The sequence below is a fragment of the Salvelinus namaycush genome, unplaced genomic scaffold (assembly GCF_016432855.1).
Source record: "Salvelinus namaycush isolate Seneca unplaced genomic scaffold, SaNama_1.0 Scaffold4, whole genome shotgun sequence".
Taxonomy (NCBI): Eukaryota; Metazoa; Chordata; class Actinopteri; order Salmoniformes; family Salmonidae; genus Salvelinus; species Salvelinus namaycush.
The window spans coordinates 402,922-429,114 of NW_024061007.1; the positions used below are offsets into that span (position 1 = coordinate 402,922).

General features: G+C 43.5%; 2 protein-coding genes across 2 annotated transcripts; one reads left to right on the forward strand and one right to left on the reverse strand.

The window, feature by feature from the left end:
• Nucleotides 1–6,314: 6,314 nt before the first annotated feature.
• LOC120041004 lies at nt 6,315–12,055 on the reverse strand. Its single transcript, XM_038985971.1, has 4 exons — nt 12,011–12,055; nt 7,718–7,791; nt 7,417–7,476; nt 6,315–7,317 (listed from the first exon to the last, which is right to left on the reverse strand). The coding sequence occupies exons 2-4, from the start codon at nt 7,724–7,726 to the stop codon at nt 6,424–6,426; spliced, it is 963 nt and encodes a 320-aa protein (XP_038841899.1). The 5' UTR covers nt 7,727–7,791; nt 12,011–12,055; the 3' UTR covers nt 6,315–6,423.
• A 2,321-nt stretch (nt 12,056–14,376) lies between these two features.
• On the forward strand, nt 14,377–24,765 carry LOC120041010 (tripartite motif-containing protein 16-like). The gene is made up of 6 exons (XM_038985978.1): nt 14,377–15,000; nt 15,432–15,527; nt 22,244–22,477; nt 23,620–23,779; nt 23,905–23,964; nt 24,201–24,765. The coding sequence occupies exons 1-6, from the start codon at nt 14,404–14,406 to the stop codon at nt 24,716–24,718; spliced, it is 1,665 nt and encodes a 554-aa protein (XP_038841906.1). The 5' UTR covers nt 14,377–14,403; the 3' UTR covers nt 24,719–24,765.
• Nucleotides 24,766–26,193: the final 1,428 nt, after the last annotated feature.

Sequence of the window (26,193 nt, forward strand, 5' to 3'; positions counted from 1 at the left end):
TTTAAAATGCCTTATAATACACGTATGTGTTATAACACTGATTATAAGTGTCTATAATAATTAATACGTGGTTGTAATGAGGAGGGAACTTGATATTGATACAATGTACTGTAGGTGAAATGAATACTGTATGTATTGACTGGTCATTGAGAATGAGGTAATACTTTACATTACAGTGTGGTTATTACTGTTAGGTCTAGGGTCAGGGTTAGAGGTACTACATTCAGCAGTAACCCTAGACATATCTAGGACTAAAAAGAGAAGACGTTTTACAATCAGAGTTCTTTGTATCTCTTCTTAGTCATACAGATCCCCCACATCTTATAGGTGGACGGGGTTATGGACATATACAATACATTATCTCTGAAACCAGATGAAATGAAACTGTCTTTCAGCAGGAAAAGCTGCTCTAATAAACCTGACCATGGCTGGGTGTCTTCAGAGACTGAGAGGTATAGAGACACACTGTCAAGGTGACAGGTATCCTAGTGGTTCAGAGACTGAGAGGTATAGAGACACACTGTCAAGGTGACAGGTATCCTAGTCGTTTAGAGACTGAGAGGTATAGAGACACACTGTCAAGGTGACAGGTATCCTAGTGGTTTAGAGACTGAGAGGTATAGAGACACACTGTCAAGGTGACAGGTATCCTAGTGGTTTAGAGACTGAGAGGTGTAGAGACACACTGTCAAGGTGACAGGTATCCTAGTGGTTTAGAGACTGAGAGGTATAGAGACACACTGTCAAGGTGACAGGTATCCTAGTGGTTTAGAGACTGAGAGGTGTAGAGACACACTGTCAAGGTGACAGGTATCCTAGTGGTTTAGAGACTGAGAGGTAGAGACACACTGTCAAGGTGACAGGTATCCTAGTGGTTTAGAGACTGAGAGGTATAGAGACACACTGTCAAGGTGACAGGTATCCTAGTGGTTTAGAGACTGAGAGGTAGAGAGACACACTGTCAAGGTGACAGGTATCCTAGTGGTTTAGAGACTGAGAGGTATAGAGACACACTGTCAAGGTGACAGGTATCCTAGTGGTTTAGAGACTGAGAGGTATAGAGACACACTGTCAAGGTGACAGGTATCCTAGTGGTTTAGAGACTGAGAGGTAGAGACACACTGTCAAGGTGACAGGTATCCTAGTGGTTTAGAGACTGAGAGGTATAGAGACACACTGTCAAGGTGACAGGTATCCTAGTGGTTTAGAGACTGAGAGGTACAGAGACACACTGTCAAGGTGACAGGTATCCTAGTGGTTTAGAGACTGAGAGGTATAGAGACACACTGTCAATGTGACAGGTATCCTAGTGGTTTAGAGACTGAGAGGTAGAGAGACACACTGTCAAGGTGACAGGTATCCTAGTGGTTTAGAGACTGAGAGGTACAGAGACACACTGTCAAGGTGACAGGCATCTTATTCTATTATAGTCATTATATTATATTATAAGAGTCTCCACTCAGTATAGTGTTAATGATGACTGTTTGTTGTGTACATTGATTGAATGGTTAGGACTATGTCTCTACAGTCACAGTTTAAATCCCAAGAGACCAGGAGACCTAAAGGAAGCCTTCAACACTGCATCCCTTCATCCAGTCATAGTAAACAACCTGTCTGTCTGTCTGGTTGTTGTTGCTATCAGTATTCAAAATACTTACAACTCTATGTACAAGGACGACTTTAAACAATAAAACATTTACTTGAAGAACAGAGCAGATGCAACGTTTAAGACACCAAGAGGGTGTCCTGCAGGTAAACAAGACACCACTGAATCTTCTGGTCTTCTAGAACCAAGAGGGTGGCCTGCAGGTAAACAAGACACCACTGAATCCTCTGGTCTTCTAGAACCAAGAGGGTGTCCTGCAGGTAACCAAGACACCGCTGAATCCTCAGGTCTTCTAGAACCAAGTGGGTGTCCTGCAGGTAAACAAGACACCACTGAATCCTCTGGTCTTCTAGAACCAAGAGGGTGTCCTGCAGGTAAACAAGACACTACTGGATCCTCTGGTCTTCTAGAACCAAGAGGGTGTCCTGCAGGTAACCAAGACACCACTGAATCCTTTGGTCTTCTAGAACCAATAGGGTGTCCTGCAGGTAAACAAGACACCACTGAATCCTCTGGTCTTCTAGAACCAAGAGGGTGTCCTGCAGGTTAAACTTGTTAGGGATAGCCCTCCCCATTTTCTCAATTTCCGCCTGAAAACATACCCTAATCTAACTGCTTGTAGCTCAGGCCTAGAAGGAAGGATATGCATATTCTTGGTATCATTTGAAAGGAAACACTCTGAAGTTTGTGTAAATGTGAATTGAATGTAGGAGAATATAACACAATAGATCTGGTAGAAGAAAATACAAGGAAGTCAACAGACGTTTTTTGTTCTTTTGATTGTTGTTGCATCTTTAAAATCAACAAGAAAGGCCAAACATTCAGTTATGATACTGGGGATCATTTCAAATCAGAACATAAGTAGGCAACAGTATTTGACCAAAGTTTCAGATAGATACCTTCAGGAATGAGTGAGGTACATGCCATTGAGCATGAAGTCACCCAGGTGTCCCTAACAAGTTTCCCAAATGTACCCAAGTGGCCGAATTGGTACATTGATACAAATAACTATATACAAAATACAAAACAATTATTCTAACATACCCCAAAACATATATATTTGAAAAATTCAAAAATAAAAAAAAAAGAATATTTCAATATAAAAAAAAAGACTCTCAGTCCTCTACACAATGTTGCAATCCTGATGCCATGCATTTCTATCATATAACATAATTTTCATGAAATCACAAGTCCAATACAGCAAATGAAAGATAAACATCTTGTGAATCCAGCCATCATTTCCGATTTTTAAAATGTTTTACAGCGAAAACACAATATGTATTTCTATTAGCTAACCACAATAGCCAAAGACTCAACCGCATATTTTCACCATGTTTCTACCGCATAGGTAGCTATCACAAAACCGACCAAATAGAGATATAATTAGTCACTAACCAAGAAACAACTTCATCAGATGACAGTCTTATAACATGTTATACAATAAATGTATGTTTTGTTCGAAAATGTGCATATTTGAGGTATAAATCATAGTTTTACATTGCAGCTACCATCAAAAATATCACCAAAGCAGCCAGAATAATTACAGAGAGCAACGTGAAATACCTAAATACTCATCATAAAACATTTATGAAAAATACATGGTGTACAGCAAATGAAAGATAAACATCTTGTGAATCCAGCCAATATTTCCAAATTTTTAAGTGTTTTACAGCGAAAACACAATATAGCATTATATTAGCTTACCACAATAGCCACACACACAAACACATTTATTCACCGCATAGATAGCATTCGCAAAAACCAGCAAAAGATATAAAATTAATCACTAACCTTGACCAACTTCATCAGATGACAGTCTTATAACATCAGGTTATACAATACACTTATGTTTTGTTCGAAAATGTGCATATTTAGAGCTGCAAACCGTGGTTATACATTGTGAATACGTAGCATCGATTCACCAGAATGTCCGTAGCTATCTTGGACACTCACCTAATCTGACCAAATAACTCATCATAAACTTTACATAAAAATACTTGTGGTATGGCAAATCAAAGATACACTGGTTCTTAATGCAACCGCTGTGTTAGATTTTTAAAAATAACTTTACCATAACGTACACCTTGTGTTATCGCGAGACAGCACTCGCCAAAACGGCAGAGAATAGTAATCAACATTTTCCACAGAAATACGAAATAACATGATAAATTGTTCTTACTTTTGCTGAGCTTCCATCAGAATCTTGTACAAGGAGTCCTTGGTCCAGAATAAATCGTTGTTTGGTTTTAGAATGTCCTTTTCTCCTGTCGAATTAGCAACCTTAGCTAGCCATGTGGCGCGAACATGCCCATCTTCTCTTGACGCAAAGAACGGAAAACTCCAAAAGTCACAATAAACGTTGAATAATCTGATAAAACTCGGTTGAAAAAACATACTTTACGATGTTATTATCACATGTATCAAATAAAATCAGAGCCGGAGATATTCGCCGTGTAAACCGAACGCTTATCAGAAGACAACTCCAAAAGCTCACTCCAAAAGCTCTTGTTCGACCTCAGATCAAGCTAGACACCCCATTCCACCTTCCACTGCCTGTTGACATCTAGTGGAAGGCGTATGCAGTGCATGCATATCAATAAATATAAGGCAATTGAATAGGCAGGCCCTGGAACAGAGCATCGTTTTCAGATTTTTCACTTCCTGTATGGAAGTTTGCTGCAAAGTGAGTTCTGTTTTACTCACAGATATAATTCAAACAGTTTTAAAAACTTGAGTGTTTTCTATCCAATAGTAATAATAATATGCGTATTGTATGATCTAGAATAGAGTACGAGGCAGTTTAATTTGGGAACGATTTTTTCCAAAGTGGAAACAGCGCCCCCGTATTGACAAGAAGTTATTAAGCTATGATATGGGTACATCTAATAGATCCTGCAGAGCATCATCAGAGAAAGGGAGGCTACTTAAACAAATCAAAATATGTTTTTTATTTTTCAAACACTTTTTGTTGGTTAATACAATCAGAAATCAGACATTGCCAAATGGGCACTTTCCTACATCTGAATGCATTCTGGAGAGAGACGCACCATAACTTCACCACCTCCCCTTCTTCTTGAGGCAAAATGTTAAATTATACTCATGACACGTTATCTTCACACATGTTTAAGGCGATTTTCAATGACAGTCACAACTCAATCAACTACACCTACTGCCATGCCCACTAACCAAATCGCAGGCTTCCCAAACACACTGGGGGGATTTGAAACAATCCACAGCATTTCTTTTAATGAAGTGAATGTTCCTCTGTGGCTAAGATGCTCCCTGGTGAAGTATTTTTATAATGTTATTTAGACAGGAGTAATTCTATAATGTTGGTGAAACATCACGTTACTTGAGGGCAATCCAGCATCCTAACTGTGCACTGTGAACTCGCTAACTTTCCTTTCCATTTCACAAGAAGCTGAAACCAGAGATCTGTAAATAATGATGAGATGCTCATGTCTCCGCCCTAACAATGGGGGTCTTAGGCTCTACACCGGTTATAAAGAGGATTCATGGGGGTCTTAGACTCTACACCGGTTATAAAGAGGATTCATGTGCTTCATTTGAAGGAGTTATTTGGCCACTTTGGTACAGACCTTATTAAAACATATAGTGTTTCCTTTAATTTAGTCAGTTACCTGTCTGCATTTGTCATCTGTTACCTTTTTCTTGTTCAAATCATGTGTTTTATTGAAAATGTTCCATTCCTATTGTTATAAACAGGGACAATCGTGACTTTGACTCCACACAACATAACATCCACAGATGTTTGAAATATATCTCTCAACATTGATCACTTTTCTACAGTGTTTCAAAGATATATCTTGTGTTTCAGATGTTTTATATACCTCTGTTTCTGGTGAATAATTGTTACTTTTTATAAACTTTTTATACTGTATTAAAAAATAGTATTTTGATCTTGAACTTGATTGTGTATTTATTCTTCACCTTAAACCGATGAATAGTTAATCTGGTCCCTTAAACTGATGAATAGTTAATCTGGTCCCTTAAACTGATGAATAGTTAATCTGGTACCTTAAACTGATGAATAGTTAATCTGGTCCCTTAAACTGATGAATAGTTAGCCTGGTCCCTTAAACTGATGAATAGTTAGCCTGGTCCCTTAAACTGATGAACAGTTAATCTGGTCCCTTAAACTGATGAATAGTTAATCTGGTCCCTTAAACTGATGAATAGTTAATCTGGTCCCTTAAACTGATGAATAGTTAGCCTGGTACCTTAAACTGATGAATAGTTAGCCTGGTACCTTAAACTGATGAATAGTTAGCCTGGTACCTTAAACTGATGAATAGTTAGCCTGGTACCTTAAACTGATGAATAGTTAGCCTGGTCCCTTATACTGATGAATAGTTAGCCTGGTCCCTTATACTGATGAATAGTTAGCCTGGTCCCTTAAACTGATGAATAGTTAATCTGGTCCCTTAAACCGATGAATAGTTAGCCTGGTACCTTAAACTGATGAATAGTTAATCTGGTACCTTAAACTGATGAATAGTTAATCTTAAACTGATGAATAGTTAATCTGGTCCCTTAAACTGATGAATAGTTAATCTGGTCCCTTAAACTGATGAATAGTTAATCTGGTACCTTAAACTGATGAATAGTTAGCCTGGTCCCTTAAACTGATGAATAGTTAGCCTGGTCCCTTAAACTGATGAATAGTTAGCCTGGTACCTTAAACTGATGAATAGTTAGCCTGGTCCCAGGTTAGTTTGTGTTGTCTTGCCAACTCCTATGGTATTTTGCAATACAGCACAAACAGATCTGGGACCAGGCTAATGAACAGTCTGTATTCAAATCTCAGTAAATGTTGTGATGGCTTCCGGTCTACGCAGTTCGTTGACTGTAACATTAGCTAAACGTTTCAGCACCTCTCCCCATTTCTCCTGGTCCTCCTCTCTCTCCTGGAGCTTGGCCTGGTGGGCAGAGTAGACTATGCCCAGGATGAGGCTCTCAAAGCGGGGTGCAGCCAGAGGGAGAGCCCCTCTCTGGTCCTCCAGGTCCTTCACCATCTGCTCAATGGAAGAGAGGGTCTTGGGGATGTTGTGGTTGATGCGAGCCAGGAAGGCCCGTCCCTGCCTCATAGATGCCATCTCCAGGTCCTTCACCATCTGCTCCATGGAAGAGAGGGTCTTGGGGATGTTGTGGTTGATGCGAGCCAGGAAGGCCCGTCCCTGCCTCATAGATGCCATCTCCAGGTCCTCCACCATCTGCTCCATGGAAGAGAGGGTCTTGGGGATGTTGTGGTTGATGCGAGCCAGGAAGGCCCGTCCCTGCCTTATAGATGCCATCTCCAGGTCCTCCACCATCTGCTCCATGGAAGAGAGGGTCTTGGGGATTTTGTGGTTGATGCGAGCCAGGAAGGCCCGTCCCTGCCTCATAGATGCCATCTCCAGGTCCTCCACCATCTGCTCCATGGAAGAGAGGGTCTTGGGGATGTTGTGGTTGATGCGAGCCAGGAAGGCCCGTCCCTGCCTCATAGATGCCATCTCCAGGTCCTTCACCATCTGCTCCATGGAAGAGAGGGTCTTGGGGATGTTGTGGTTGATGCGAGCCAGGAAGGCCCGTCCCTGCCTCATAGATGCCATCTCCAGGTCCTTCACCATCTGCTCCATGGAAGAGAGGGTCTTGGGGATGTTGTGGTTGATGCGAGCCAGGAAGGCCCGTCCCTGCCTCATAGATGCCATCTCCAGGTCCTTCACCATCTGCTCCATGGAAGAGAGGGTCTTGGGGATGTTGTGGTTGATGTGAGCCAGGAAGGCCCGTCCCTGCCTCATAGATGCCATCTCCAGGTCCAGCAAGATGATGTTGTTGTCTTTGTCGATCTCTACTCCACCCAACAAGAACTGTATGGAGAGGAAAGGAACTAACGATCAGTGAAATGTGGGTAGATAATAACATATGTATAAGAAAGAAGTTTAGGAGTGAGCTGATATGGGTGAGCGGAGGAAAAACAAAGAGTTTGACAACATGCCCATTAAAGTGTAGCCTGGTCCCAGACCTGTTTGTGTTTTCTTGCTGACTTTGATGGTCGTTGTCAGTAAGACATCCCAAACTGATCTGGGACCAGGCTAATAGAAGTGTAACCTCAAACATCAGGTTGGCATCACTGAGGGATTGGCCCTGGGTAGGAAGATCGCCATGTACGGCACCAGACACGTCTGAGAGAGAAACATGTTGTTCCTTTTAAATGATTCATTATGAGAAAAAATATATTGTTCCACTCAGGACCATTGCATATGAACATTTACATATCGATAAAGATTTTCAAACTGAACTTCCACTCAGAACCTGTTGTGGTATTCTATCACATTATATAACATACTAATTATGTAACTGGACTTCCACTCAGAACCTGTTGTGGTATTCTATCACATTATATAACATACTAATTATGTAACTGGACTTCCACTCAGAACCTGTTGTGGTATTCTATCACATTATATAACATACTAATTATGTAACTGGACTTCCACTCAGAACCTGTTGTGGTATTCTATCACATTATATAACATACTAATTATGTAACTGGATATCTACTCAAGGCATTCAAGACACAGAATATTTAAAATATAACAATAACACAAACTATAAATGAGTCTGATACCTCACCATCTAGTAGATTCTGAACCCATAGAGTTCCCAGAGTGACCCAGACCAGGAGTCTGATACCTCACCATCTAGTAGATTCTGAACCCATAGAGTCCCCAGAGTGACCCAGACCAGGAGTCTGATAACTCACCATCTAGTAGATTCTGAACCCATAGAGTTCCCAGAGTGACCCAGACCAGGAGTCTGATACCTCACCATCTAGTAGATTCTGAACCCATAGAGTTCCCAGAGTGACCCAGACCAGGAGTCTGATAACTCACCATCTAGTAGATTCTGAACCCATAGAGTTCCCAGAGTGACCCAGACCAGGAGTCTGATAACTCACCATCTAGTAGATTCTGAACCCATAGAGTTCCCAGAGTTCCCAGACCAGGAGTCTGATAACTCACCATCTAGTAGATTCTGAACCCATAGAGTTCCCAGAGTGACCCAGACCAGGAGTCTGATAACTCACCATCTAGTAGATTCTGAACCCATAGAGTTCCCAGAGTGACCCAGACGAGGAGTCTGATAACTCACCATCTAGTAGATTCTGAACCCATAGAGTTCCCAGAGTGACCCAGACCAGGAGTCTGATAACTCACCATCTAGTAGATTCTGAACCCATAGAGTTCCCAGAGTGACCCAGACCAGGAGTCTGATAACTCACCATCTAGTAGATTCTGAACCCATAGAGTTCCCAGAGTGACCCAGACCAGGACTCTGATAACTCACAATCTAGTAGATTCTGAACCCATAGAGTTCCCAGAGTGACCCAGACCAGGAGTCTGATATCTCACCATCTAGTAGATTCTGAACCCATAGAGTCCCCAGAGTGACCCAGACCAGGAGTCTGATAACTCACCATCTAGTAGATTCTGAACCCATAGAGTTCCCAGAGTGACCCAGACCAGGAGTCTGATATCTCACCATCTAGTAGATTCTGAACCCATAGAGTTCCCAGAGTGACCCAGACCAGGAGTCTGATAACTCACCGTCTAGTAGATTCTGAACCCATAGAGTTCCCAGAGTGACCCAGACCAGGAGTCTGATAACTCACCATCTAGTAGATTCTGAACCCATAGAGTTCCCAGAGTGACCCAGACCAGGAGTCTGATAACTCACCATCTAGTAGATTCTGAACCCATAGAGTTCCCAGAGTGACCCAGAGCAGGAGTCTGATAACTCACCGTCTAGTAGATTCTGAACCCATAGAGTTCCCAGAGTGACCCAGACCAGGAGTCTGATAACTCACCGTCTAGTAGATTCTGAACCCATAGAGTTCCCAGAGTGACCCAGACCAGGAGTCTGATAACTCACCATCTAGTAGATTCTGAACCCATAGAGTTCCCAGAGTGACCCAGACCAGGAGTCTGATAACTCACCATCTAGTAGATTCTGAACCCATAGAGTTCCCAGAGTGACCCAGACCAGGAGTCTGATAACTCACCATCTAGTAGATTCTGAACCCATAGAGTTCCCAGAGTGACCCAGACCAGGAGTCTGATAACTCACCATCTAGTAGATTCTGAACCCATAGAGTTCCCAGAGTGACCCAGACCAGGAGTCTGATAACTCACCATCTAGTAGATTCTGAACCCATAGAGTTCCCAGAGTGACCCAGAGCAGGAGTCTGATAACTCACCGTCTAGTAGATTCTGAACCCATAGAGTTCCCAGAGTGACCCAGACCAGGAGTCTGATAACTCACCATCTAGTAGATTCTGAACCCATAGAGTTCCCAGAGTGACCCAGACCAGGAGTCTGATAACTCACCACCTAGTAGATTCTGAACCCATAGAGTTCCCAGAGTGACCCAGACCAGGAGTCTGATAACTCACCATCTAGTAGATTCTGAACCCATAGAGTTCCCAGAGTGACCCAGACCAGGAGTCTGATAACTCACCATCTAGTAGATTCTGAACCCATAGAGTTCCCAGAGTGACCCAGACCAGGAGTCTGATAACTCACCACCTAGTAGATTCTGAACCCATAGAGTTCCCAGAGTGACCCAGACCAGGAGTCTGATAACTCACCATCTAGTAGATTCTGAACCCATAGAGTTCCCAGAGTGACCCAGACCAGGAGTCTGATAACTCACCATCTAGTAGATTCTGAACCCATAGAGTTCCCAGAGTGACCCAGACCAGGAGAATGATAACTCACCATCTAGTAGATTCTGAACCCATAGAGTTCCCAGAGTGACCCAGAGCAGGAGTCTGATAACTCACCATCTAGTAGATTCTGAACCCATAGAGTTCCCAGAGTGACCCAGAGCAGGAGTCTGATAACTCACCATCTAGTAGATTCTGAACCCATAGAGTTCCCAGAGTGACCCAGACCAGGAGTCTGATAACTCACCATCTAGTAGATTCTGAACCCATAGAGTTCCCAGAGTGACCCAGACCAGGAGTCTGATAACTCACCATCTAGTAGATTCTGAACCCATAGAGTTCCCAGAGTGACCCAGACCAGGAGTCTGATAACTCACCATCTAGTAGATTCTGAACCCATAGAGTTCCCAGAGTGACCCAGACCAGGAGTCTGATAACTCACCATCTAGTAGATTCTGAACCCATAGAGTTCCCAGAGTGACCCAGACCAGGAGTCTGATAACTCACCATCTAGTAGATTCTGAACCCATAGAGTTCCCAGAGTGACCCAGACCAGGAGAATGATAACTCACCATCTAGTAGATTCTGAACCCATAGAGTTCCCAGAGTGACCCAGACCAGGAGTCTGATAACTCACTATCTAGTAGATTCTGAACCCATAGAGTTCCCAGAGTGACCCAGACGAGGAGTCTGTTAACTCACCATCTAGTAGATTCTGAACCCATAGAGTTCCCAGAGTGACCCAGACCAGGAGTCTGATAACTCACCATCTAGTAGATTCTGAACCCATAGAGTTCCCAGAGTGACCCAGACCAGGAGTCTGATAACTCACCATCTAGTAGATTCTGAACCCATAGAGTTCCCAGAGTGACCCAGACCAGGAGTCTGATAACTCACCATCTAGTAGATTCTGAACCCATAGAGTTCCCAGAGTGACCCAGACCAGGAGTCTGATAACTCACCATCTAGTAGATTCTGAACCCATCGAGTTCCCAGAGTGACCCAGACCAGGAGTCTGATAACTCACCATCTAGTAGATTCTGAACCCATAGAGTTCCCAGAGTGACCCAGACCAGGAGTCTGATAACTCACCATCTAGTAGATTCTGAACCCATAGAGTTCCCAGAGTGACCCAGACGAGGAGTCTGATAACTCACCATCTAGTAGATTCTGAACCCATAGAGTTCCCAGAGTGACCCAGACCAGGAGTCTGATAACTCACCATCTAGTAGATTCTGAACCCATAGAGTTCCCAGAGTTCCCAGACCAGGAGTCTGATAACTCACCATCTAGTAGATTCTGAACCCATAGAGTCCCCAGAGTGACCCAGACGAGGAGTCTGATAACTCACCATCTAGTAGATTCTGAACCCATAGAGTTCCCAGAGTGACCCAGACCAGGAGTCTGATAACTCACCATCTAGTAGATTCTGAACCCATAGAGTTCCCAGAGTGACCCAGACCAGGAGTCTGATAACTCACCATCTAGTAGATTCTGAACCCATAGAGTTCCCAGAGTGACCCAGACCAGGAGTCTGATACCTCACCATCTAGTAGATTCTGAACCCATAGAGTTCCCAGAGTGACCCAGACCAGGAGTCTGATAACTCACCATCTAGTAGATTCTGAACCCATAGAGTTCCCAGAGTGACCCAGACCAGGAGTCTGATAACTCACCATCTAGTAGATTCTGAAGCCATAGAGTTCCCAGAGTGACCCAGACGAGGAGTCTGTTAACTCACCATCTAGTAGATTCTGAACCCATAGAGTTCCCAGAGTGACCCAGACCAGGAGTCTGATAACTCACCATCTAGTAGATTCTGAACCCATAGAGTTCCCAGAGTGACCCAGACCAGGAGTCTGATAACTCACCATCTAGTAGATTCTGAACCCATAGAGTTCCCAGAGTTCCCAGACCAGGAGTCTGATACCTCACCATCTAGTAGATTCTGAAGCCATAGAGTTCCCAGAGTGACCCAGACCAGGAGTCTGATAACTCACCATCTAGTAGATTCTGAACCCATAGAGTTCCCAGAGTGACCCAGACCAGGAGTCTGATAACTCACCATCTAGTAGATTCTGAACCCATAGAGTTCCCAGAGTGACCCAGACCAGGAGTCTGATAACTCACCATCTAGTAGATTCTGAACCCATAGAGTTCCCAGAGTGACCCAGAGCAGGATTCAGAGTTGAGATTTCACCACCATTTCTCTTTTCTGAACGTATAACTCTGATTGCACGATGGTTTCACTGCTTCCTGTCTTTCCTTAGCTTCTACTTCAAGTTCTGTTTTTATACACTAAAAACCCCAGTGCGATAGCCAGTGAGTTAAAGGCTAGAATGCCATACATTCTTCAGCCTAGGAAACAGGACATCGGGTCCAGTTGGCTCATAGGTTTACAGTTACAGTTACAGTTTACACTACCGTTCTTCATTCCTGGTCCTACTGGGTGTACAGGCTCATTATTCCAGCCAGTACACACCCAACTGTTCAACTACCGTAATCACTAAGCCATTAACTGAATGTGTGTTAGTATTTGAACCAAGTCAATAACACAATAGAAACGTCTATATACAGTGTGTGCAAATGAAGTAAGATTAGGGAGGTGAGGCAATAAATAGGCCGTAGTGGCGAAATAATTACAATTTAGCAAATAAACACTGGAGTGGTAGATGTGCAGAAGAGGAATAGGCAAGTAGAGACACTGGGGTGCAAAGGAGAATGAAAAAAAAATACATATAAATAAAATAAATAACAAAATTGGGATGAGGTAGTTGGATGGGCTATTTACAGATGGGCTATGTACAGGTGCAATGATCTGTAAGCTGCTCTGATAGCTGATGCTTCAAGTTAGTGAGGGAGATATGAGTCTCCAGCTTCAGTGATTTAGTGACAGCACCACAGATTCACTGGCAGCATCAGCTGAGCTGGGTCGTCACTAGTTACCACAGCCACAAAGTGATAAACATCGCCTAATTATACAATTTCTCTTCTTAAAAAGTGATTTTAAACCTAACCACACTAATAACCGTATGCCTAACATGCTGTCTACACCGGGATGTTGATTTTGTCCATCCACACCAGACATGATCAGGACATGCAGGCTGAAATATCAAAACTCTTAACCAACTATATTAATTTGAGAACAGGTGGAAACACATGAAACGTTCATGGATATTTAGCTAGCTAGCTTGCTGTTGCTAGCTCATTTGTCCTATTTAGCTAGCTAGAATGCTGTTGCTAGCTCATTTGTCACATTTAGCTCGCTAGCTTGCTGTTGCTAGCTCATTTGTCCTATTTAGCTAGCTAGCTTGCTGTTGCTAGCTCATTTGTCGCACTTCACCCGCTAGCTTGTTGTTGCTAGCTCATTTGTCCTATTTAGCTCGCTAGCTTGCTGTTGCTAGCTCATTTGTCGCACTTCACCCGCTAGCTTGCTGTTGCTAGCTCATTTGTCCTATTTAGCTAGCTAGATTGCTGTTGCTAGCTCATTTGTCTTATTTAGCTAGCTAGATTGCTGTTGCTCGCTCATTTGTCCTGGGATATAAACATTGGTTTGTTATTTTACTTGAAAACAAGATCCTTTTTTTTCCTGGATCTTTTGTAGAATTTTTACCCATTTTGAGTCACACAAAATCTTGTTCTCTACTCCGCCAATTAACCCACAGATAAACGGGGGAAATGTAGTTTCTTGTAATCTCTTCTTCTTCTTCTTCTGTGGACTTTATGTGTGTCAGTTGGCAACCAACTTTAAGGTGCATCACCACCACCAACTGGACTGGAGTGTGGACCTCAGTTCAGCTTTCTATACACTCTATTTAATTTATTCCATATTAAGGGTCCTAACCTAGGAACTAAATTATTTGTCTCCTTCTCAACTTTGCCTGCAGTTTTCTCTCTCTCCCTCCCTTCCTCTAAACCCTCCCTCTCTCACTCCCTCCGTCCCTCCATCTAACCCCAGCCTTCTGGCAGAACCAGGAAGTACCTCCCTCTCCCACAAACTCTCTTCTGAGGAAACAAAACTGATCTGAGTGTCTGTCGTCTGTCTGTGTGAGAGTGAACAACCGTCCAAATGGCTCAACAGGGAGATCTGCTGGACCAGGACCAGTTCTGTTGTTCTGTCTGTCTGGATCTACTGAAGGAGCCGGTCACTATTCCCTGTGGACACAGTTACTGTAGGAGCTGTATTGAGGGCTGCTGGGATCAGGATGTTCTGAAAGGGGTCTACAGCTGTCCTCAGTGCAGAGAGACCTTCACTCCAAGGCCTAATCTGAGGAAAAATAACATGTTGGCTGAGCTGGTGGAGAAACTGAGGAAGACAGGACTCCAGGCTGCTCCCCCTCCTGCTCTGTGCTATGCTGGACCTGGAGATGTGGCGTGTGATTTCTGCACTGGGACCAGAAAGCAGAAAGCCCTCATGTCCTGTCTGGCATGTCTGGCCTCTTACTTTGAGACTCACCTCCAACCTCACTATGAATTTCATCCTTTGAAAAAGCACAAGCTGGTCAAAGCCACCGCACAACTACAGGAGAAGATCTGCTCTCATCATGACAAACTGCTGGAGGTTTACTGTCGTACCGATCAGCAGTGTATCTGTTATCTGTGTACAATGGATGAACATAAAGGCCATGATACAGTGTCAACTGCAGCAGAGAGGAATGAGAAACAGGTAAGACCAGAACAACTTGTTGGTGACTGTCTGATAAACAAAGAATTAAAGATACAGTAGGAACTAAATCTGTTTGAATATGAGAGAATTCAAATGAAATCGATCCACAGCAGAATAAATATGAACACAAACCTTGAGTAAATAGATATGTTAACCCAGAGTCTCCAAATGTATCACCATTTTCTAAAGTCAAACACTATTATCATTCTGAATGGCCTTTAATGAGTCCAAAGTTCAGTCTCAACCCCTTGATACATGTAGGCCTACCATAACAACTATAATCATTCACATAGCAACATAAAATAATGTTGTAAAGGGACTTCCTCAGGATTGTAGACCTTCCTCTCTTTGGGTCCTATGTCACATTACTATACTATTGATCTACTGGACTAATAAAGCTTGATAGCTCATTGAAGAGTGATTCTCCACAGAGGCAGCTGGGGATGAGTCAGCAGAAGGTCCAGCAGAGATTCCAGGAGAGAGAGAAGGAGCTGAAGGAGCTCCAACAGGCTGTGGAGTCTTTCAAGGTGAGTATTGTTGACCAGAGGAGACACACCATTTTACCCTTCTCCTCCAATCAGAGAGAGGGAGAGGGAGAGGGGTCCCTATCCAATCCCACTGACCCCACTGTTGGGAACAGGCTGTCTGGACCCCTTTCAGAGAATAGACTGTTTAATGTAACTGACGGGATATGAACCCAGGTCTACCGTGGGAGAAACCAACATCTTGACCGTTACACCAAGAGGACATTCCCCATTGGACCGACACTGATTTAGAAGTAGCAGGCGGGGCTACCTCATCACATAACCATGAGTAACCATGACAGACTCATGTCCCCTATACAATAACATGGAGCTCTCTCTCTCAATTCAATTCAAAGATCTTTATTGGCATGGGAAACATATCTTTACTATGCCAAAGCAAGTGAAATAGATAATAACCTGATGAGGACCAGGGGGTGCTGTTTTCACTTCGGGGAAAAATCGTATGCAATTTAAATGGCCTCGTACTCAATTCTTGCTAGTACAATATGCATATTATTATTACTATTGGATAGAAAACAACCTCTAGTTTCTAAAAACGTTTGAATTTTTTCTCTGAGTGGAACAGAAGTCATTTGGCAGCACTTTCCCTGACCAGGAAGTAGAATGCAAGATGTCTATGCTCGCTTCAACACTCTGCCTATACATGGTCATGCCACGTATGACCCGAAACACACCTCATACGCCTTCCTCCGGGTGTCAAGAGGACGTCAGAGGAGAAATTTTGTGTTTATCTTGTTCTGACGTGAAATAAGACCTATTTCTTTGACGTGACCGTCCATTTCCGGAAGTCTGAAGCGCGCGACTTGGAAGAGAGATTGTGTTTTGTTTTGCTGCCGTTTCGGACGTCAACTATCTCCGGCTCGGATTTGATTTGATAAATGAGACCATATCATCGTAATGTATGTTTTTTCAATATAGTTTAATCAGATTATTTGAATTTTTTCGGGAGTTTTGCCGTGTTCCGTTCTGTGACTTTGTTTACTTTGGAGAGATCCGTGCCACTCGACTAGTACCCATGCTAAATGAAGAGGGAAAGTTGCCATTCTGAATGGAAAGAACGACTCATCTGGACTAAGGACACCTTGATCAACATTCTGATGAAAGATCAGCAAAAGTAAGACCCAATTTATAATGTTATTTCATATATCTGTCGTGCATGTCAACTGGTCGTGCGCGCCCAAGTGTGTCTGGCTGGCGTGGCTATGCTAATATAGCGCTACATTTTGTTTTCGCTGTAAAACATTTAATAAATCGGAAATATTGTCTGGAATCACAAGAATCCTGTTTTTCAATTGCTGCACAGTATGTATTTCTCAGAAATGTTTTATGAGGAGTAATTAGGTATTTGACGTTGGTGTCTGTAAATGTTATGGCTGCTTTCGGTGCAATTTCTGATTGTAGCTGAAATGTAATTTATGATTTATACCATAAATATGCACATTTTTCAAAAAAAACATATGCTATACAATAAATATGTTATCAGACTGTCATCTTATGAAGTTGTTTCTTGCTTAGTGGCTATATATATCTTTATTTGGTCGAATTAGTGATAGCTGGTGATGGAGTAAAAAACTGATGGTGTTAGAAAGTGGTGTCTTTTGCTAACGTGGTTAGCTAATAGATTTACATATTGTGTCTTCCCTGTAAAACATTTTAAAAATCGGACATGTTGGCTTGATTCACAAGATGTGTACCTTTCATATGCTGTATTGGACTTGTTAGTGTGTGAAAGTTAAATATTTCTAAAAAACATTTTTTTGAATTTCGCGCTCTGCCTTTTCAGTGGAATGTGGGAGGAGTTCCGCTAGCGGAACGGGGGAGTGAGACAGGATAAACAATCATGAATGAACAGTAAACATTACACTCACACAAGTTTCAAAGGAATAGAGACATTTCAAATGTTATAATTCAAGTGCAAACAGAGTGAGTCATGCGCCAGACTGAGTTCTGGAGGTGAAATGGAAATGAATGAGGGAGAGTTAAGTGAGGTAGAAGGTGTGGTGAAGAGCTCAGAACCAGAGCATCAATGGACATGATAAAGAAGAATCTGGTGCAGTAGGAGTTACATTGTTGGAGAAAGTGGATCCATACCTTTTGGCAGATCCATTAGTGGTTTCAGGGTTTGTGGGAAAGGAGTTGGGTCCAGTTGAATCAGTGAAGGTAACCTAGGTAACCTGTAGTGGACTTGTGATATTTGTTTGTTTCTTCTGACCAGAGGGAGTGGGCGCTCCCTGTCACGTAACTTGGGTCAAGATCTGTTTCTTGCTTTGCTCTCAGGAACAGGGCACCATTGAAAGGAGTTTCAGGTACAACGTTTATGGTCGTGTTGCAGCAGTTTGTAGGAGGGAGACTCCAAGATGTGGGAAGTGTGCAGGAGGTCATGGGATAGAGGATTGTGTAGTTTCAGTGGATAAAGTTGTGTGTCGACTGTAGGGGTCCCCATGTTGCTGGGGATCAGAAGTGTCTGGTGAGAGAGAGGCAGGTTGAGGTGGCTAGAGTCAGAGTAGTGCAGAAGGTGTCGTATGCTGAGGCAGTGAAGAAAGTAGAGGAGGATGGGTCAAGGGTGAGGGATCCTGAGAGGATCCCTGTGAGTAGTAGATCTGTGCAGCACAGAGGGAAAGGCCAACGAGTGATATTTGCTTCAGTAAGGTTGGCTTCTTAACGTTCATAGCAATGGTTATCAACTGTACCGCAGAAATGGAACGTAAATCACAGACAATAGATGTTGTGGTGGCAGCTGTAGAGAAGTATTTGGTCATACGAGATATGACTTCAGAAGAGTTCCAGGGTGTGTTGAGTGGTGGTGTCCCGTCCTCCCAGGTCGTTGACATGGTGCAGGAGCAGATAGGGTCAAAGTAGTGGAATGGGGTAGTGGGTTTTTAATGAGTGTGGGGTTAGTTGGCATGGTGCAGGAGCAGATAGGATCAAAGTAGTGGAATGGGATAGTGGGTTTTTAATGAGTGGAGGGTTAGTTGGCATGGTGCAGGAGCATATAGGGTCAAAGCAGTGGAATGGGGTAGTGGGTTTTTAATGAGTGTGGGGTTAGTTGGCATGGTGCAGGAGCAGATAGGGTCAAAGCAGTGGAATGGGGTAGTGGGTTTTTAATGAGTGTAGGGTTAGTTGGCATGGTGCAGGAGCAGATAGGGTCAAAGCAGTGGAATGGGGTAGTGGGTTTTTAATGAGTGTAGGGTTAGTTGTCATGGTGCAGGAGCAGATAGTGTCAAAGTAGTGGAATGGGGTAGTGGGTATTTAATGAGTGTAGGGTTAGTTGGAAGGGTGTTTTATTATTTGTATCACAAAGTAAATTAGATTTATATTATAGTCCAGTTGGGGGCGGTAATGCAACATATTGGATGCCAACCACCGTTAAACTCCAAAGAAGAAGAAACGTTATATTATGTCTATGTACAGTGTTGTAACAATGTCTCTCTCTCTCTCTCATTCCATCACTGTCGTGGTAGTTGGTTGTGTTGGTCTCTGGTTATGAATGGGGTGCTGACAGACAATCGTTGATGGATATTTATAGAGCTCTGATCAGGACAACAATTGATTACAGGTGTATAGTTTATGGAACAGCAGCAAAGACTTGTCTTCAGAAGCTGGACAGAATCCAGTATATAGCTTTAAGGATATGTATTGGTGCATTTAAATCAACATCTGTATGTGTCTTACTAGTGGAGACAGGTGAGATGCCTTTGGATATACGGCGTAATAAATTGTCATTAGCTTATTGGGTTGAAAGGCTGTGAGGTTGAGCATCCCACTGCTACTGTTCTGGATGACTGTTGGGAATATACTAGTAGACAAGGCAGTGGTTTTGGTTGGACAGTTGGAAAGCTTGCTGATGAGAGTGGTTTGAAGGAGTTGGAGGTTGGCCCTTCTGTGGTGATAGGGGATGTTCCTCCATGGTTACTCCCAGATCCTGTTGTTGATCTAACCCTGGTAGACAAAAGGAAAGATTGGTCAGAAGTCAGTGATGAAGGGAAACTGGTTGATAATTACATTGGTAGAAGTTTCTATGCTTTTTTACCTCTTTTCCCAAATGGATCCAAGGACCCAGATAGTGGGCACACAGGAGCAGGCGTTTACCTTCCTGAATTTGATGTGCAGATATGTAGAAGACTAACAGATGAACTGTCAGTACCCTCAGTTGAACTGTTGGTGATAATAGTTGTCCTCCAGTGGGTGGAGGACGTACAACCTGTTAGAATTATAGGATGCTCAGATTCTCTGTCTGTATTGAATAGTTTATCATCTGGTAAATCTAGTAGGAGTGACCTACAAAATCAAATCAAATTGTATTTGTCACATGCGCCGAATACAACAGGTGTAGACCTTACAGTGAAATGCTGAATACAACAGGTGTAGACCTTATAGTGAAATGCTGAATACAACAGGTGTAGACCTTACAGTGAAATGCTGAATACAACAGGTGTAGACCTTACAGTGAACTGCTGAATACAACAGGTGTAGACCTTACAGTGAAATGCTGAATACAACAGGTATAGACCTTACAGTGAAATGCTGAATACAACAGGTGTAGTAGACCTTACAGTGAAATGCTTACTTACGAGATCCTAACCAACAATGAAGTTAAAACATGTTTGGATCAGAATAAGAATAAAAAGTAACAAGTAATTAAAGAGCAGCAGTAAAATAACAATAGTGAGACTATATACAGGGGCGTACCGGTACAGAGTCAATGTGGAGGCTATATACAGGGGGTACCGGTACAGAGTCAATGTGGAGGCTATATACAGGGGGTACCGGTACAGAGTCAATGTGGAGGCTATATACAGGGGGTACCGGTACAGAGTCAATGTGTAGGCTATATACAGGGGGTACCGGTACAGAGTCAATGCGCTGGGGCATCGGTTAGTTGAGGTAGTATGTACATGTAGGTAGAGTTATTAAAGTGACTATTCATAGATGATAACAACAGAGAGTAGCAGCAGTGTAAAAGAGGGGGGGGGGGGAGCAAATAGTCTGGGTAGCCATTTGATTTGATGTTCAGGAGTCTTATGACTTGGGGGTAGAAGCTGTTTAGGTACCTCTTGAACCTAGACTTGGTGCTCCGGTACCGCTTGCCTTGCGGTAGCAGAGAGAACAGTCTTTGACTAGGGTGGCTGGAGTCTTTGACAATTTTTAGGGCCTTCCTCTGACACCGCCTGGTATAGAGGTCCTGGATGGCCGGAAGCTTGGCCCCAGTGATGTACTGGGCCATTCGCACTACCCTCTGTAGTGCCTTGTAGTCGGAGGCCAAGCAGCTGCCATACTATTGGAAGTATTACTGTTATTATGGAGAATTGAGAGAATGGGTGTAGTAGTGAGATTCTGCTGGGTTCCAGCACATTCAGGTGTGGAAGGAAATTAAATTGTAGACCAGTTAGCTAAAAGAGCTTTAAAACAAGATATAATTGATATTAATGTTCCACTGGGTAGAGGTGAGGCCAAATGTAAGATCAGAGACATTTTGATAGATGTGTGGCAGAAGAGATGGGACTCTGAGGACAAGGACAAGGGGCATTTATATGTCCTCTAAAGGTCGGTGGACCAAGGATCAAAGGTCAGATTAGGAAGGAAGACGTGGTGTTTACTCGATTGTGTTTAGGACATTGTACATTGAACTGGTCTGTACAATAACGTTGGTTTGTGTACCGCCATTATATCATAGAAGAAGAAGTTGTTGTGTGAGGGTTTTGTGGTTCCTGAGGAGGGCTTCTATTCTTTTTTCAAGTATTTTCTGAATTTATTAAAGCCAAAGCTAAAGCTACCCTAAACAATTCAATATATCAGTCAATATATTTTCTCTGTGATTTGTTGTTTTCCCGTCAACCGTTCCATCGCATCTTAACCCTGTTACCGGGCGGGCACTAGGACCCGGGGGAGGCTGCTGCTGCAGAGGCTGCTGCACCGGTAGTGACGTCAGTCCTACTTGTAGCTCATTGTGGTCAACGTCAGCTGTGGCTCGAGACTGCTAGCTAACGGTTAACGGAGAGGAAAAGACTCTGACAGGACACATTCATGTAGATAGGCTATGATGGCAATTTGTGGTAAGTTACATTAGAGAGAGAGACTTTTCACTACTATAGACTTTGGTCATAATCAAAGCTTTGTTAACCAATACGTTTTTATGTGAGGCTGCCGGTAAGTTACAGTGTAACAGACGTTGTGAGCTAGCTAACGGTAACGTTAACGGTGTCTTTTAAATACGACATAAGTTATGTGGCGATGATATCTAGATAACGTTGTATTTAATGTAGTTTTACTATCTGTACCAGGCTATAAATGACACAAACGATATCTAGTTAACGTTGTATTTAATGTAGTTTTACTATCTGTACCAGGCTATAAATGACACAGATGATATCTAGTTAACGTTGTATTTAATGTAGTTTTACTATCTGTGCCAGGCTATAAATGACACAAATGATATTTAGTTAACGTTGTATTTAATGTAGTTTTACTATCTGTACCAGGCTATAAATGACACAGATGATATCTAGTTAACGTTGTAAGAGAGGTGAAATGTAATTCTAAGGATCATTCCAGTCAGAAGAGGCTCTGTGAAGGTTCGTTTCAATTCATTTGCTATGGCCTCTGACAGAGGCCATAGCAAATGTACCTACTGTCTGTCTCTCTCTCTCTGTCTCTCTCTGTCTCTCTCTCTCTCTCTCTCTCTGTCTCTCTCTCAACAGCGCTCTGCACAGGCAGCAGTGGAGGACAGTGATCAGATCTTTACTGAGCTGATCCGCTCCATTGAGAGAAGGAGCTCTGAGGTGAAGGAGCTGATCAGAGCCCAAGAGAAGGCTCAAGTGAGTCAAGCTGAAGGACTCCTGGAGCAACTGAAGCAGGAGATAGCTGAGCTGAGGAAGAGAAGCACTGAGCTGGAGCAGCTCTCACACACAGAGGATCACATCCATTTCCTCCAGGTAACTAAACTGTCTTGTTACATGTGATATGAAATTAACTTCATGTGAAACGATTCATCTACATCATTATGTTGTCCTGTCTCTCTGTCCATCCCTCTCTCTCTCTCTGTCCATCCCTCTCTCTCTCTCTGTCCGCCCCTCTCTCCCTTTGTCCGTCCCCCTCTCTCTCTCTGTCGGTCTCTCTCTCTCCCTCTGTCGGTCCCTCTCTGCCCCTCTCTCTCTGTCCCTCTCTCTATGCACCTTTCTCTCTCTGTCCCTCTCTCTCGCTCTCTGTCCCTCTCTCTCGCTCTCTGTCCCTCTCTCGCTCTCTGTCCCTCTCTCGCTCTCTGTCCCCCTCTCGCTCTCTGTCCCCCTCTCGCTCTCTGTCCCCCTCTCGCTCTCTGTCCCTCTCTCTCTCTCTGTTCCTCTCTCTCTCTCTGTCCCTCTCTCTCTCTCTGTCCCTCTCTTTCTCTGTCCCTCTCTCTCTCTGTCCCTCTCTCTCTCTCTGTTCCTCTCTCTCTATGTTCCTCTCTCTCTCTGTCCCTCTGTCTCTCTCTCTCTCTGTCCCTCTCTCTCTCTGTCCCTCTCTCTCTCTGTCCCTCTATCTCTCTGTCCCTCTCTCTATCTCTCTCTGTCCCCCTCTCTCTCTCTGTCCCCCTCTCTCTCTCTGTCCCCCTCTCTCTCTCTGTCCCCCTCTCTCTCTCTGTCCCCCTCTCCCTCTCTGTCCCCCTCTCCCTCTCTGTCCCCCTCTCTCTCTCTGTCCCTCTCTCTCTCTCTGTCCCTCTCCCTCTCTCTGTTCCTCTCTCTCTCTCTGTCCCTCTCTCTTTCTCTGTCCCTCGCTCTCCCTCTCTCTCTGTCTCTGTCCCTCTCTCTCTGTCCCTCTCTCTCTCTCTGTCCTTTGCTCTCTCTCTCTGTCCTTTGCTCTCTCTCTCTGTCCTTTGCTCTCTCTCTCTGTCCTTTGCTCTCTCTCTCTGTCCCTCGCTCTCCCTCTCTCTCTGTCCCTCGCTCTCCCTCTCTCTCTGTCCCTCGCTCTCCCTCTCTCTCTGTCCCTCTCTCTCTCTCTCTCTCTCTGTCCCTCTCTCTCTCTCTCTCTCTCTGTCCCTCTTTCTCTCTCTCTCTCTCTCTCTGTCTCCCCCTGTCTCTCTCTCTCTCTGTCTCTCCAGAGTTATCAGTCTCTCTCCAGTATCAGTGTATCTTCAGACTTACCCAGCATCGTTGTCCGTCCTCTTCAGTACTTTGGAGATGTGAGTAAGTCTGTGTCTGAACTGAGAGAGAAACTAGAAGACTTCCTTAAAGGAGAATGGACCAAGATCTCCACTACAGGTGTGTTGAAAACAATAAGAACATCAACTTTAGACCATTGAAAGTTCCCTACTAGTCATATACATGTGGAATATGGTCTGATGATAACATTCCCTCTCTCTGTCAATGTGTTTGTGTGTCTGTAGTGAATATAGTGGATGTTGTACTGCCTCCAGAGCCCAAGACCAGAGAACAGTTGTTACAATGTGAGTCTCTTTATTGTGAAGTAACTAACAGTCTCTTTTTACTGACACTCCTAACAATCCCTCTAGAAATATATAGCAATAGTAGATCTAATCAAAGACTGGGTATCTATCTGACTCCTCATATTTCTCTGATTTGATCTCTGCTGTGCTCTAATCAAAGACAGGGTAGATACAGTATCTGACTTAACTTATTGTTCTGACTCCCCTCATTGGTCTCTGCTCTGCTCTTCTCCCAGATTCCTGTCAGCTCACACTGGACCCAAACACAGCATACACACACCTCTCTCTGTCTGAAGGGAACAGAAAGGTGACCTATACAGACCAAGTCCAACCATATCCTGACCATCCAGACAGATTCACCAACTGGTGTCAGGTTCTGTGTAGAGAGGGTCTGTCTGGACGCTGTTACTGGGAGGTGGAGTGGAGTGGTGATGTTTTTGTTACAGCAGTCTCATATAAAGACATCAGCAGAACAGAGACAGGGATAGGTAGTGCATTTGGATTCAATAACAAGTCCTGGAGTTTAAATTACTATAGTGGTGGTTATTGTTTCAGACACAATAGTGTTCAGACTAAAGTATCTGGCCCTCAGTCCTCCAGAGTAGGAGTGTACCTGGATCACAAGGCAGGTACTCTGTCCTTCTACAGTGTCTCTGACACAATGACCCTCCTCCACAGAGTCCAGACCACATTCACTCAGACCCTCTATCCTGGGTTTAGTCTCAATGGTACTGCTGAGCTGGTTAAACTGTAGTAGGGTCCACATAGATACTAGTCATGGTGGTTTAGTCTATAGCTGAGCTGGTTAAACTGTAGTAGGGTCCACATAGATACTAGTCATGCTGGTGTAGTCTATAGCTGAGCTGGTTAAACTGTAGTAGGGTCCACATAGATACTAGTCATGCTGGTGTAGTCTATAGCTGAGCTGGTTAAACTGTAGTAGGGTCCACATAGATACTAGTCATGCTGGTGTAGTCTATAGCTGAGCTGGTTAAACTGTAGTAGGGTCCACATAGATACTAGTCATGCTGGTGTAGTCTATAGCTGAGCTGGTTAAACTGTAGTAGGGTCCACATAGATACTAGTCATGCTGGTGTAGTCTATAGCTGAGCTGGTTAAACTGTAGTAGGGTCCACATAGATACTAGTCATGCTGGTGTAGTCTATAGCTGAGCTGGTTAAACTGTAGTAGGGTCCACATAGATACTAGTCATGCTGGTGTAGTCTATAGCTGAGCTGGTTAAACTGTAGTAGGGTCCACATAGATACTAGTCATGCTGGTGTAGTCTATATCTGAGCTGGTTAAACTGTAGTAGGGTCCACATAGATACTAGTCATGCTGGTGTAGTCTATAGCTGAGCTGGTTAAACTGTAGTAGGGTCCACATAGATACTAGTCATGCTGGTGTAGTCTATAGCTGAGCTGGTTAAACTGTAGTAGGGTCCACATAGATACTAGTCATGCTGGTGTAGTCTATAGCCGAGCTGGTTAAACTGTAGTAGGGTCCACATAGATACTAGTCATGCTGGTGTAGTCTATAGCTGAGCTGGTTAAACTGTAGTAGGGTCCACATAGATACTAGTCATGCTGGTGTTGTCTATAGCTGAGCTGGTTAAACTGTAGTAGGGTCCACATAGATACTAGTCATGCTGGTGTAGTCTATAGCTGAGCTGGTTAAACTGTAGTAGGGTCCACATAGATACTAGTCATGCTGGTGTAGTCTATAGCTGAGCTGGTTAAACTGTAGTAGGGTCCACATAGATACTAGTCATTCTGGTGTAGTCTATAGCTGAGCTGGTTAAACTGTAGTAGGGTCCACATAGATACTAGTCATGCTGGTGTAGTCTATAGCTGAGCTGGTTAAACTGTAGTAGGGTCCACATAGATACTAGTCATGCTGGTGTAGTCTATAGCTGAGCTGGTTAAACTGTAGTAGTGTCCACATAGATACTAGTCATGCTGGTGTAGTCTATAGCTGAGCTGGTTAAACTGTAGTAGGGTCCACATAGATACTAGTCATGCTGGTGTAGTCTATAATTGAGCTGGTTAAACTGTAGTAGGGTCCACATAGATACTAGTCATGCTGGTGTAGTCTATAGCTGAGCTGGTTAAACTGTAGTAGGGTCCACATAGATACTAGTCATGCTGGTGTAGTCTATAATTGAGCTGGTTAAACTGTAGTAGGGTCCACATAGATACTAGTCATGCTGGTGTAGTCTATAGCTGAGCT